Here is a 14,697-nt window from a genome sequence, read left to right as displayed (position 1 = left end):
TAACCATTCTAAACTATGAAGTTCTCTTCAATTGTATATTGGTCTGCACTGGTTTTAGATATCTAATAGTTGCAAAAGTATTGATCTGAAGTTCATTGCTTGCCTCTGCAGGTGACATGAGAATATCCACCTTCCCTATTCTCCTATAATAGCTGTAGGAAATGCAGCTCACCCCTGAAGACAGAATCACTTCTCAATCTGAAAAAAAAAAAAAACAAACTACTTCTTTGTCTGTTTTGTTTGGGTTTTTTTGCTTCCAAGCTAAAAAAATTAGGTTTCACCGTTTCAGAATAATTTTGTAATACCAAATTTCATCTGATCATTCTGTTTGGAGTCTTTTTACAATTGCACTTCCTAGTGCTTTAAAAAAAGGAACATTTCAAGCCATGGTTATTTTATGTAACAGTTCTCTTTTGGACTGTTGGTGAGGTCTTTTTTATTGGTTTTAAGAGTGTCTTATTCTTTCCAGAATTTGCACCAAAATTTTTCCTTCATCTGCAGCTTATGAACTGCAATTTAAGTTTTTTCATCCAAAAAACTGATGTCTGATTGAGTACTCAAATCATCTGTGTACTCCCAGAAACTCACAGTCTAAGTGGCAAGTTCAACAGCTTGAACTGATAATATCTATTTTCCCTTATCCATTTATTAGAGAAAGTAAATTGACTCAGAAGAACTTGTTGCAGACTATCAGAATGTTCCTCTTCCCTGAACTGTGAAGAGAGCAGGATTAACCCATTTTATAGTGGTCATTATAAAGGTTTAGCAATATCTACAAACTCTTCCCTTGTGTCCTGTGAAAAACGCCAATCACTTGGGTTTTTTTAAATTTAAAAGTTTAATAGTAGTAATATAATCAGAATAATAAAGTTTGAACAATTGAGATTAGGACAATATGAGACAATAAAAACAAAGAGATACGGACGTCCAGGTACCTTTTTCTGGGCATCACGAGCCCGAAAAAGGACCCCAGTTACGACTTTCTAACTTAACACATACCATATTCATTTTAATACTTGCAAAATGCCAATCATAAAATACACTTTTTTCACATGTCCACATCCATGCTCCCAACTGACAGCGAGTTTCAGTTCAGCTGCTGGTCCTGCAGCACTTCCCTCCATGGCCTCACTCCTGGGCAATATGGGAAAAGGGAAGGACAAGCCCTGGGGAACAGGGAACATTGCCTTTTCTCCTGTCTCCTCACATCTAAGCTTTTTATCCTCTCACACGTGGGTGATGCCTGCTACAGTGAAGCAGAAGGGAGCACTGCTTGTAATAATCACACAATGCAAAGCATTGATGAAGAGCAAAGAGTTACTTTTGAATTTGAGAAAAGGAGGTGAGTAGCCACACTGTCCTAGAGAATTACTGCCTCAAGACAGCAGACTTTAAATTTAGGAGCCAAAGAAAATGCATAGTCAAAGCTGAACAGCACAACAGAGGAGAGGGAGATAATACTGAACATGCAAGATGTGTAAATGGTATAAATAAGGAGGTTATACAAATTGACTCACTCTTCTTAATCACACATAATCCTGCCAGTAGCCTTTTGCAAGCTGAATTAAAAACAAAAACAGCAGCAAGCCTCATTATGTGTTTTCCTGAATTTTCTACCATCTGGCAAAAATGAGGTAATCAATAAAACAAATGGAAATTCACATTCATTTTTGCAGTAAAAACTGTTTGGTTTTGCACATTTTGGAATTCCTCATCTGTTAAGATTATTATTAAAAACAGATTACTTAATTCTACCAAAAAAAAGTATGACAAAAATAGGTCTTGAAGGGTGAAGTTTGTAGTAGACACTATTAAACCAGGATTAGGGAAAGGAAAAAAAAAAAAAGAAAAACCAAAAACACCACACCAATATATTTCCACGGTAGTCGGAAAAGATTGATCTTAATTAAGATACTGGAAAAAAAAAAATAACCCTTCAGATTATATAAAGATAGAATTTTAAAAAATATATTTATGAACATTTGAAAATAAAGTGTCCAGGGCAAAAACCAAACACACTATTAGAGCTAAAACACACTGACCTGCCAAAGAGAGAGTAACTCAATGGCAAATTGTGTTGTTCACTGCACTCACAATATCATCAGCATCCAACACTGTCATGAAGCAGCAATGCAAGTGTGAAACTCCTGAGGGACCCCAAATGTGACACTGACTTAAGAAAAACAGCAGAAGAACCAGCAATTGCTGGTTGGCACAGAAATAAAGTGATTCTGCAAGTGGTGGGGAGAAAGGTGGGGGGAAAGGCACCTGCACAAAATAATTGTACAGGTTGGGACCAACTTAGTGTGAGGCAGAGGTGTCTTCCTGTATCCAAACTACTCCACTTTTTTGGATGACTTTTTATTAAGATTGTTAAAATACCTGAAATATTAATAATGCAACACTGTGTAACAACATTTGCCATAAAATATGTATGTTAATATTTCAATTAGTTAATGCCACTAATTTTTTAATATATTTTATCTCCAAGTTATCATCAAATTAAGCTTTTGGAATATCAAAGAGTAGATTCTACCTCACATATTTGGAAACAATTCAACTGGACACAGGTGGGAAATGAATACCTAGAAAAACTTGGGGACAAAATTTGGTTTCCAAATACAGTTTCCAAATGGATCATGTTACCATTTTCTTCTGAGACCACTATGACACAAAAAAAAAGGAGACCCTCTAGATAAAACAACTAGGAAAAATATCTTCCTAAAGATAATTTCATTTTCTTGTAAATCTGCATAATCTTTCCTCCAATACTCGATTCTGTGTTTAGCCATCCAGGCACCACTTCCCTACACAGTGAGGCAATGCTTTATACAAGACCTGAACAGGATAATGACCTCACCCTATTTAACACAGGATCACTGGTGCCTTCAATTCATGTTTTATAGTTACATCTATCTATGTCTTTAAGAAAAAAATCTCTGCTCTAAAATGTTACTTCCAAATCTTTTTCCTTTCCAGGAGTTTGCCTGACTGGCACTGCTTGTTAATTCTGCAGTCCTGCAGCCAGGACAGTGCAGCGCACTCAGGTGGAAAAGTCTATCACCAGTGTCCTTATCTAATTGCTCAAATTCTCAGTCTGACAGTTCTCCCTCTTCAGGGGATGAGTTGCCTGAACAGGATGAAGAATGCCTGGTTTTGCTTTCTTCAGCAGCTTCTGTGTTTTCTACTCCTTAGCTCTCTCCTTCCTTCCCTTACTGCACCAGAGAATCTGAAGACAAAAATATCTCTCAAGTGTAAGGAAAGGACCAGATCCTTCATACACAATTATGCAGATCATTCATTCCCTTATTTCAACCAAACTAAGAATGTACAAGTTATAAGTAGAAAAATAAATACAGTAAAAATAAACTAAAATAATAATAATATAAAACTAAAAGTTTATCTACCAGAGGGTGACATAGGAAGCAGTGGTTGTTAACCAATGATGAAAAAACATGCCAAATCACTCTTGCTAGCAAAACTTACACCAGCATACAGTGCAATGTGCTTCTGAGAACAAGTTTTTTAAGAAAAACATGAGATTTCCAGAGTATTGTAGCATCATTCCAGTGGTATATTGTAATTTCCATTACAGTGTTAGTTATCAGAAATATTAAATGTTGTGGGTTTATTTTGGATTTTTCACAATATATATTAAAACAGATAAGACAATATAATATGTACCTAAATGTATTCATGTTCACATCAAACTTACAATAATCCTCAGTAATTTTTCAATAGGTAGCACGTATTCCATAGCCCAGAGAGATGTGCTGACAAGAAGGTACATTTTCACAATAATGAGGAGAGAATTTTGGCTTCCAAATAAAGGGTAATTGCAAATTTTGATTTTCCTCAAGATACAGCTTAGTTTCTGTCACTCAGGTAAGAAATTTAGTGACCATTGAATGCAAAACAGTCTGATTATCACCATTTATGTAAAATTTCTTAATATACACATGTGCATAATTATATATACACATGAATAGAACAGACAGACATGTTATTACAGACATGTTGACTGCAAACAGTGATTCTTCAAGTTTGGGATTGACACATTTTATTTATGCTTTGGTTTATCATGAGTTAAATATAACCCACTAGTTCATCTCCACCTTCCAGAGTATCCAAAGGAATATTATACCACAATATTCAGGTATTTCTTTGCTGAATTAGTTAAGACCATTATTATGCTTTACAAGTAACCAGGTACTTGGAAGTTAATCTCACACACAAGCAAAAGTTCACACTAACAGGACTATTCTTTCAGCCTTTCTGCCTACAAATTGCAGAAGCTGTGTGTCCATTTACACAGTTTAAATCAAAACACAGAGAGAAGATTAATTTTCAAAGCACAGATCCCTGCCTCTTACGGTGATTCTCTCAATTTAAATGCAGGCTTTTGCAGTGAGACTTGTACTGTATACAATTAATGCTGCAGTCAATTAAATGGAAACTTGAGTTCAAAAAGCAGGCCTTGTTTTAGGGTTTGCTGCTCCTCTGAAGCTGCACCCCAACGTGTGTTTATGCTTTTCCTGTAGGTTCTGCTGACCTTGGCTTTCATTCTACAGCAATGTCTGTGATGAGACCCCACCCTCTCTTTCAATTAGAGATGAGACTGGAACACAGACCTTACCATTCTCTGCATCTCTAACACTGAAATATTCACACTGATCTGCCTCAGAATGTTCCTTTTGGCAAACCCATCATTTATTCCTTTTCCTTCAGGGTACAAAGTACTTACATGAAATCTACTGCTTTCTTTTAACATGTGTTTTGTTAGCTTTTTTGTCAGCTTCCAACACCAAGAGTAAGAGCAATAACTATCCTGTGGCAGATGCTTAAGGAAATTCAGAAAGTAAATATTTTCCCCATCCCACAGGCCAAATATTCTAAAATTAATAGATTCAAAAGACTTATTTGCTCCTGCCACAAGCAATCCAACTTGAACCAAAGTTATCCTTTATAAAATATGCCAAGGGTTCCTGAATTCTAGTTTCTTTACCAACTCAGTTAACAGATATTCCAGCAAAAAATTCAAGTAACAAATATTATCTTGCTGCTGACAGGTTTCACAAGTAACTTGCTAGCACCACAGAATACACAGTTCCATAGTCAGGAATGCCAGACACCTTCAACTGAGCAAATGACAAACAGCCCAAATCTGACCCTGTGTGACATTAGCCGAGCAGAACTCCCAGACACGCAAAAACTCTGAAGAAAATTGAATCAATGACCAACAGGTTAAGTCACCATCACAACAATCCGAAATGCATCTGACAACAATCTTACCCTGACAACAATCTGAAATGCATCTTATAAATTCAGGAATATAAGAGAAAAGAGGGAGGTTAGCAAGTGTCATGCAAGTTTATCTTTAAATTATACACATATATAAAATAAATATAATGCTTTGCAGCACAGCCAAAAGGGTTGTGTTTCAGAAACAGCCCAGAGAAGGAGTTCTGTACTGCAGGTAATTGAATGTGGCATTATCAATTGCCTGTTACATGATTTGGGGACAACTGTCAGAAAATACAAGATGAAAGGACCAAAAGGAAGGAAAACATCTGAAATTTTACTAACAAAGACTAAAAACATAAAATGAGAAAGAAATTACTTTTTCAGTACTTCCTTCCTTTTCTCTCTCCCACTTTAGATGATGGAAAATTCTGGAAAATTATTTCCAGCATTTTCTTTATATTAAGTCTAAGACCTCAAGGAAGGAAGCCAGTTTAGAGAACCTAACAGAGAAATAAAAATATATTTTTAAAAAATACTCCATGAACTACTGGCTCCATGACAATCAGTGGAAAAGAAATTCACCAAGGATAACGTTTGATGTATTATTTATTATACCTGTGAGAAACTGTATTATTGATGAGATTAAAGGCTTAATTAACATCTCCAGGAGACTCCATTTATGTTCTGTAAAACTTGCTTTCCGAACAAATTCCTGCATTATGAACCCATTTATGATTAACGTGATGTATCCAACACTCCCCAAGTCTAACAAAATTCAAAACGGCTTATATACAATTACCTCTCTTCTAATTTCCTTAAGTCATTCTGACAGCATAAAGTACCTACCAGGATAGAATTGAAGCTGGACTTCCCTAATTTAAGACAGGAAGGGGTAAAAAGCAGCAGGTGTGGTTTAGCAGTAGGTGCTGAAGGAACACCTTCCAGCAGGGCTACAAGCATAAAGGGTAACTTAAAGGAAGTTTTATCCCAGCTAATATTCTGCTAGGTCTACATTTTTTCTGAAGTGATCTTTTCTGGGACCCTGACTGAATCCTGGCTTCTGTTAAAGGGTTTTACCCACACAGCCACACAACAATCACAGCTGAACAACAGAACAAGATGCATCAGACTGGGGAACAGAGAACACAGTATCCATCTGATGTTGCAAGGGAAGTTTAACAAACAGGATGAAATTACTAAATTCAGCTGAAATATCTTCAACAATAAATAATAAACCTATAGCCTTTCAGAAAACTCCTCATGTGATACTTCAGTTTTCAGATGATCACGACCATTACAGGACAAAAAATCCACAACAAACAGCAGCAGCTTTGATAGTGTTTTTGGGTGAACCATCAAATACCAGTTAAAGAAGTGACTATGTTCAAAGTTCCAACCACCTTTCGTTTCAATGATCAGTCTGCTATAGAGTCAATCCACCTTTGCAAAATGTTACTGGTCTTGTCTATTCTTTTTTATGAAGAACACTCACTGATACTCCTTATTTGACACTCATTCTAAGACTTCAAGATGCAAATGAAATTTCATGCTAGCACTTTGACACTGGATAACTGAGAATGACCTATATCCTGAATTTAGTAGGTATTTTGCAGCAGTCAATTTTTAGTTTCCAATATGATGAATAAAGTCCCTTTTGTTCTAAATACAATAGTACTCTTTCAGTTGACAGCTACACACAGTGCATTCTAAAGACTACAAATCATGGTCCTTACCTTTTTTGAAATACTGGTGACAACAGAACAAAACCAAAAACTACTTTCCTCAGATCTCTTTATACCTCAAAAATGCCCAAAGGGGTGAAACTTCTTATTAGTATCCTTTCCAATTTACCACTAACATGTGATACAGTTTTCATACAGCTTAAACTATTAGTTTCTACTTTTTAATGTATACATGACTACTACTATCTAAACTAGAATAGCACCAAAAAGCTTCAGGTTACAGAGTCACATTGCAATTATTCATTTTTCTTGCTCAACACTTATCAAGCTTTTTGAGATAGAGGGTCTCAAAAGGTTGAAAGTAACTAAATTCCATCATTCACCCTCAGGCACTTCCAGGTTATTACTCCATCAAAATTTCCTTGGTTATCTGTAGTATCATGACCCCCTCCTTGTCAAATTCTACTCCCCACCAGAGCCAGGAGCCTTTGCTCCTCATCAGTAACAACAGAAGGCAACACACACCCTTGTGGCACAGCTTATTCACTGTCCCTCACCCATTACACACCATCCCTCCTCAGCAGGAGAGTACTGCTGTTTTGGTCTTTGCCCATTTCACAGACATTATTATTTTGGGTATAATATAAAATCCACTGATTTAATTCTATTTTGCTATTCAGATAATGACAATTTGATCTATTCTATGTGGTGAAATGCCTAAGCACTTTGTCGCATTTAATAAACAAAGTAAAGAAGAATATTTTGCACTTACCTAAATTGCCACCAATGTACATGAATTTAAATGAAGAAAACAGTGGAAACATGCAAAATAAAGTTAAAAATCAACAAGTATGCATGCAGCTTAAGACAAATAGTTTTTTAAAAGCTGAAGAAAGCAGAAAACAACGGTACAGTGAAAAACAGAAAACAAGATGAATGGGTGCGATGAACCTACTGGCTTTATAGAATCATCCTAAAACACCTTAGGAAGCTTTCACTGGTTTTAAGTACTATATTAAAATTTGATGATGGAAGTATTTTTTCTTGAAGAAACTCATTTAGTAAAAATACAGACAATTTCTTTTTGAAGATTATTAATATGAAAATATACCTCAGATAGCATAGTAAACCACAAGCACATTTCCATTCCTCAGATTCCTAGCTTTGAGTTGTATAACCATGTACTTCATTAATATTCACAATAAGCTTCAAAATCCTTGCTGTTTCAGACATTTACACAATGAGATGGGCTGAAAAATATTTATACCCAAAAAAAATCCTTCTCTGACCACAACTGGTATTAACAAACAATAAAAGGTCCTTTCCAACCAGTAATCATGTGCACACTTTGACCCATTAAGGAAGGCAATACCCGTCTATAAACTCACACTAAATACCCAAGTGCTGGCAACTGCCTGCATATTGCACTACAATGAACCTACAACAATTTCAAAGAGCATAAACAAAATATCTAAAAATAATTTTTGTAATAATGTACACCTTAGCCTAATCAATATTTTATTATGAACATAGTTTAATTAGTACAGAGAAGGGAAATGCCATTTCAGAATATTTGTTAGTGTGTTTTCTCTTATTGTTCTATTTAGATACTTGTCATGAATCAAAGTGAAAATGCAGAGCACATGGAGAAATAACATTAGTAGCTACTCACAGGTCTAAATTCATGAATACACATTCCCTTCTGTACTGATTATTTTATCAGCTCTTTTCTGCTAATTGCAGCATCTGAGTTATTCGCATTGCTACAGATGGACAAAAGTTGCTCGGAGAAACTATTTCAAGAAAATTTTTTATTCAGAACTATAAGCCTCAGAGGAACGGCTCACTGTCCTTTTTATCTTCTCTCCATCTCATTAATCAGAAGTAAATTCCTGCAGTATCAGGATAGGAACTAAACTTCAAAAGATCAAAATCCGTAATGTGTTTTCAAAGAACACATTAAGTCAATTAAAATTACCTGGATTTTTGTACGGGGAAAAAAGGATCATGACCACTCTTATTTCCAGTATAACCATGCCATGCCTGAAAAAGAGCCACTGTTCTTGACACACAGTGTCCATTTTGTATTAATTATGTAGTATTAAATGATGCCATTTCTAACTAAGTAAAAGGGGCCTTATTTTGTGCAACAGGGCTTAATGTGACTTTTTAAAAAATCACAGCGATTCAGTTTTTGCAGTGTCATAAAAGCAGTGTAACAACCAATAAACATTAATGTATTGTAATAGAAACAGCTAATCCAAACCAATAAATTAGTTTTCCCTCTTGACAGGCAGGCAACAACCTTAGAAATGAATATTGCTGAATAATGTCTTGTGTCTTCCCAGCACTTCCCACCTCATGGCCTTCTGCTCTCCACTGAAGCCTTCCACACTAACTCTCCTGTACATTACACATGATTAGAAGCTTCTAATCAAGCCAGATTAGAGAGAATAACTATCTACCTAGGGGGAAAAAAGCAAAACCTCTGTTTGAGACATTGTAAATGGATGATTCCAAGATGAAGAACTACTTTAAATAGTTATAAACATGTAGAGTACTTCCTGCCCCTATGTACACCAACACATATATAAAATAGTTCCAGTTAGGCTGTGAGAAAATATCACAAAGAATATGAAGACCAAAAAAGCAAACTAAATGTGGGCTGTGATATCAAAGTACAGATGCTGAAAGCATACACATTCAGAAATAACAACTTTCAAAAGAAAAACATAGGAATGTCCAAGTTACTGTCCATAAACTTCCTCATGGATCTCCTTCTGCTTCTAAAAGGTTTAATTTCAATTTTCCTGTTGAAACAGATCCTACTCTTTCAAACTAATTCATTTATTTGGCAAATTTATTTTCTTTTATAATCCTACTTTCCAGGATGTTTTTAAGGCTTCCCAATCTTGCCATTATCTGGATGCATAACACATCCATCCTTTAGGACACTGATGAAAGCCTCAAGCACATGACAGATCCCTACCAGACCCTACTGGAAACCTTTTTAATTTCACCATGAATCATTGATAATTACACTTTGACATAGGCTTCCAATCCAGTACTTCTCCATGTAGTAGCAATTTTCTGTCATATGCTTCCCACCAACTCACTAAAGGAAAATCTTTTGAGACAAAGTTTCTTAACATCAATATGTTGCTACTACTCTTCCATTATGCATAAGGTGTGTTTTCCTGTCACCCAAGACAAATCAGATGTCTCTGACATTATTTTTGATCAATCCTTATTGGGTGAGTATTTTTTTACTTTCCGTCTCTATATTTAGAAATAGCTGATGATTTCTAAAAATACAGCTTCCAAATAATTCTTTGGGTTTTGCAATATTTTTTCAGAAACCGCTATAAAAATATGACACACATTTCACTCATTCTCTCATTTCACTTAATTTTTGGCAGGCAGATTTGCCCTTCTCCAGTCTCCTGGGAGCTCCCAAACTTTGCTAGGAGACCCAGAAATCCAGACAGGGTCACTTCCATCATGGGCAGCCAATGTGAAAACACTTTTTAGTGTTTCAGAGTGAAACAACTCAGCTTTTAAGAAAGTTTTCTAAGCCAACAAAAACCTGAGAGACACAAGGACAGACTGACCACTTTTAGGATAGAGGTGATAGAGCACATCACCTTTTTTGTTTTTTAAAATTACAGCTTTTTGATTGTTCTAATTTAAATTAGTTGTTTGAAAGAATCAATAGCCTCCTGAATAAGTGTGACAAACAAGCTGACACAGCCAGCTTGGGCTTCCAAAGCCATTCCTTCAGAAAGGCTCCTCTCCAAATGCTTACAATAAAAGTAAGCAGCAATTACATATGAGCATGGGTACTTTTATACACAAATATTTAATTACAAGAGAGGAAATAGCAGAAACACATGGCTGACTCCTAAAACCAACAGAAGGACCCTGGAGTTTTGCTGGAACCTGTGGCTGGGGTTTGTGCTGACTGACACTTCCTGAGTAGCCCAAAGAACAGGGTGATCAGTAAGATGACTGATTTTCCTCATGGTGTTTGCTTATTCAAGGCAGTGAAGACAAAAGCCAAATGCAAAGAAGAATTTTGTAAGACTGAGCAAATAGTCGCTGGCAGATGAAATTCAGGGAGATTAAAGTGACAAACAAGTAAAAATAATCCTACCTTTAAGCATAACAAGCTGGGATCTAAACTGGTTAGAATGAATGGTGAGGGATTTTTCAGCTATGATAAATATTCCCATTGAGATATTAGCTTAGTACTCAGTAGCAGCAAAAATAAAGGCATCCAAAACTGGAAAGAAGAAACTAATTGTTGGGAATTTCTGTGAGAGACACACAGAATGAAAGGGCAAACACTACAACATCAACACAACTCATTTTACACCTTATCAAAAACATAAGATGTTTTGGTCCCCTTGCCTCAAAAAAAAAAAAAAAAAACCACAAATCCCAAACATTTAACAGGTCTGAAAAACATCATGTTACTGTTTCACAAGGAATTATCACACATGGTAAAATGCTGCTGTCTGGAAAAGAGCTGAGGGAGGGATGTGATGATGGCACTGTAAAATCCTAAGCGGCACTGAGACTGGCACCAGACATCAATTATTTATTGCTTCTTTCAATATAAGGAGCAAGAAATCCTAGCAAAAGCAGCCAAAGTCTAGTGCAAAACCAAATGAAAGCAGTGGTTCCTCACAGGTATGTTAGGCTGTAAGAGCCTGTGGACACTGGCATTTTAAACAGGTCCAAAAGTAACTGGCTGAATGTAAAGTTCACTGAGTTATTAAGCACAAAGAAACAGCAGCTGGATCATAAGGAGCACTCTCTGGGGATACCACTGTACTTGGCCTCTTCTGTGAATGTTTGGACACTTAGCAATGGAATAGAGCTACCCAATCTCTGTGTATTATAGAGGAAGGATTCATGTTAAAAATACACATAGAGGAAAATACATTGCTTTTGTCAGGTTTGCTGTTACAAGAAAATAAGAATTTGGGAAAAAGATACAACATGAATTAATTCATAACTGAGTTACTAGTTTATTTTCCTTCAAGATAAGCAAAACTAGCTTTTAGGGGGAAAAACCAAAACAGAATTGTCATTGGTGTGTGACAAAGTCTCTAAATACCAGATTCAAATTCCAAATGTCAGTATAAGATATTAATGTGACATTTCCATAAGAAATACATGACATACTACTAGAATAATTCTCCTCCTAAGGTGACACCAACTACCACCATTAAAGTATCTAACCAGCAAAGTTTTTGAAAAACAGAACCTCCACCACGCATCTTTTTGTTAAGATTGGTTCTAGCAGCATCCTAGTGCATCTGCTATAAATAAATAATCAGCAACTACTATTATCAGTCTGGATACAAAAGTTATACAAGAAAGCAATAAATTCATTGCACTGAATTCCTGATGACAAGCCAGCCTGTTTCCCACTGAAGTAACTGGTAAGAGACTTGCCAGCTCAGTAGATACTTAGGTTCATGACATGCCTAAAGGTGGAAAGTTTGCTGAGAATCTCTAATTGATCACAAACTTGGAAGTAAATTAAAAATCTCAGTTGTTGCTGCCTGCCAGCAAAGAAGTTTAGATTTGGAATCTGGAAGTGAGAGAAACACAGGACTGTGTTTTTGTCTGGGGAAAGTTAACAGATGGTCTAAAAAGGAGCAGCTTTAAAATTAGACCAGAAGCCAAAAAGTGTGCGGAGAAAGGAAGGATAATTTTTTTATCTATTCTGTGCTGCTGTTTCGTATAGCTTTGTATATGTAGCTGTATATTTGATATAGCAAAGTCTCAATGTTTGACTTCACAGATTTATCCATCCAGACTAAAATATTTGACTGTTTTTATAACTTCAGGAAAATAATGTTACAATGTGAATAGAAGTATTTGAAATACATATTTACAAGATAGTCATTTACTACAAAGCAGGTCTCTGAAATGTTACTGAAAACTTCATTTTGTAATGCAGAAGTACAGAAAGCTGAATATGAGGATTTATCTTGTTTTAACTTTGAAACTGTTAACTCCCTGCACAGCTTAAACAAAATATGCCTCTGGATATTTATTTACACTTTTTCAAAAATGGCTCGTTTACCTCTTCAGAAAATGTTGCCAAGACAGCATTTAGACAGTTGCAAAACAAAACCCCAGAGACTTTCAAACATAAGAGAAAGGGTAACAACAATTATTTTATCCATCTAAAACATGAAGGGATGCTGCATGAAGGAAATTATAATCTGCATTTGGATTCCTATTAGTGTGCTTTCCTGCAGTTTAGTAGTCAGAAGCAGATATACCAAGATATAAAATTCTTGTGGCAAATATCAAACTTGTGCCAGCCCTGGACACAGTACCAAAAGCAAAACATCAAGTGCTTGGTTGTAAATCAATACAAGGAAACTTTCATAATTACTTACCTGATTTTCTTCATGGGAAACTCTCATCTGCTCTTTAAGAACTGACATTCTGGCTGCTTCTTCTTTCCTCAATACTCTCTCTTTCTTTAGCTCAGGACTCCAGAAAGTTTTAATGCTGTTCATAGAGGACCCCAACTTGCTGTCCTTAATGTCTAGTTCTTTTCTGAGAAGGTCATTCTCCCTCTGTAGATCCTTAAGCTGAGCCTGCAGATCTAACATGGTGCTATCCCTAACCTGTCTCAGCATGGAAGGAACCTGGTGGTGGTGGTGGTGTGAGGATGTGGTCAGCCCTCCGTGCTGGTCAGTGTAAGAAAGGACATCTGTGTGTGACAGTCCAGCAGAAGCGATATTGGGGCTGCTCCCCATGGCTGTGACTCGGCCACCATACACAGCTCGATTTGTAGCCCTTCCAAGAGTCATTGTGCCCTTTGGGAAAGTAGTAGAAGCTACACCCTCGTGGTCACTCAGGTACATTGGTCCAGATGTTGCATAGGCTGCGTTAAGGGACTGGATGTTCTCCATGGACAACGTCTTCCCTGTGCCCCCTCCTCCCCCGCTGCTGGTTCTCCTGTGGCCCAGGCGAGGGGACCTTGGCAGGCGGGGAGACCTGGAGGGACTTCCTTCCAAGTTGCTGATTGTTCTTGCACTTCCATACATTTTTCTTCTACTTTGAGGTACTGTTTAGTAAGAAACTAGTAACACTAAAGTTGAATATTAAATTAATAATTCCGGCTAGAAATACTGGCAGTTTCACTGCATTCTTCCAGTAGGCAAAATCAGGTTTACCACCCAAGACAGACCTGAAAAAAGATTATAAAATTAAGTTTTCATTTTGGAAAATAATCTTACAAGTAATCACCATACATCAGAAAAACCAACTTCCCAGAGTAATAACTACAAAAATAAAATCTGCTATACATTTTATATTTAGGATGATTAGTTAAAAATGCATTTTTAAACTAATTTTAATCAAAATAAAATTCCCCATTTCTTTCTTGCTAGAAAACTTCAAGCTAAAGCTTGTTAAAATAAGTTGGAACACACAACATGGGCCCAATACAATACCATACCTTACCTTGTCACTTAAATGACTGACAATATGAAATTTATATGAAGAAAAATATTTCTTATTGGCATAAAAAACTACCCTCTTAAAGCCTCCAGAATTCATTCCCAAGGCACACAGATATAAAGGAATCTTGTTGCTTTGCTTTTCCAAGTTTTGGCATTTTAACATCACTGTCCAAATCTGCCCCTCTTCTCAGCTGTCACGCAGCATTCAAGGGATGACCCACAGCTTGTTCCACCACAAGAACTTGTGCAGCTTTTCTGCTGTCTCAACTTCAACA

At 36.4% G+C, this 14,697-nt stretch overlaps 1 protein-coding gene across 1 annotated transcript in view; it reads right to left on the bottom strand.

Moving 5' to 3' along the window:
* ERC2 (ELKS/RAB6-interacting/CAST family member 2) overlaps positions 1-14,005 on the bottom strand; it is a 283,564-nt gene extending 269,559 nt beyond the window's left edge. Inside the window, exon 1 of the mRNA XM_041462495.1 lies at positions 13,349-14,005. Coding sequence (XP_041318429.1) covers positions 13,349-14,005 — 657 coding nt within the window. The remainder of the gene's footprint in view (positions 1-13,348) is intronic.
* Between the last annotated feature and the right edge of the window lie 692 nt (positions 14,006-14,697).

Source organism: Pyrgilauda ruficollis, unplaced genomic scaffold (assembly GCF_017590135.1).
Source record: "Pyrgilauda ruficollis isolate IOZ18807 unplaced genomic scaffold, ASM1759013v1 scaffold10, whole genome shotgun sequence".
In the NCBI taxonomy this organism is placed as follows: Eukaryota; Metazoa; Chordata; class Aves; order Passeriformes; family Passeridae; genus Pyrgilauda; species Pyrgilauda ruficollis.
The sequence above is the reverse complement of the archived record's forward strand: the minus strand, read 5'-3'. Positions and strand labels throughout refer to the sequence as shown.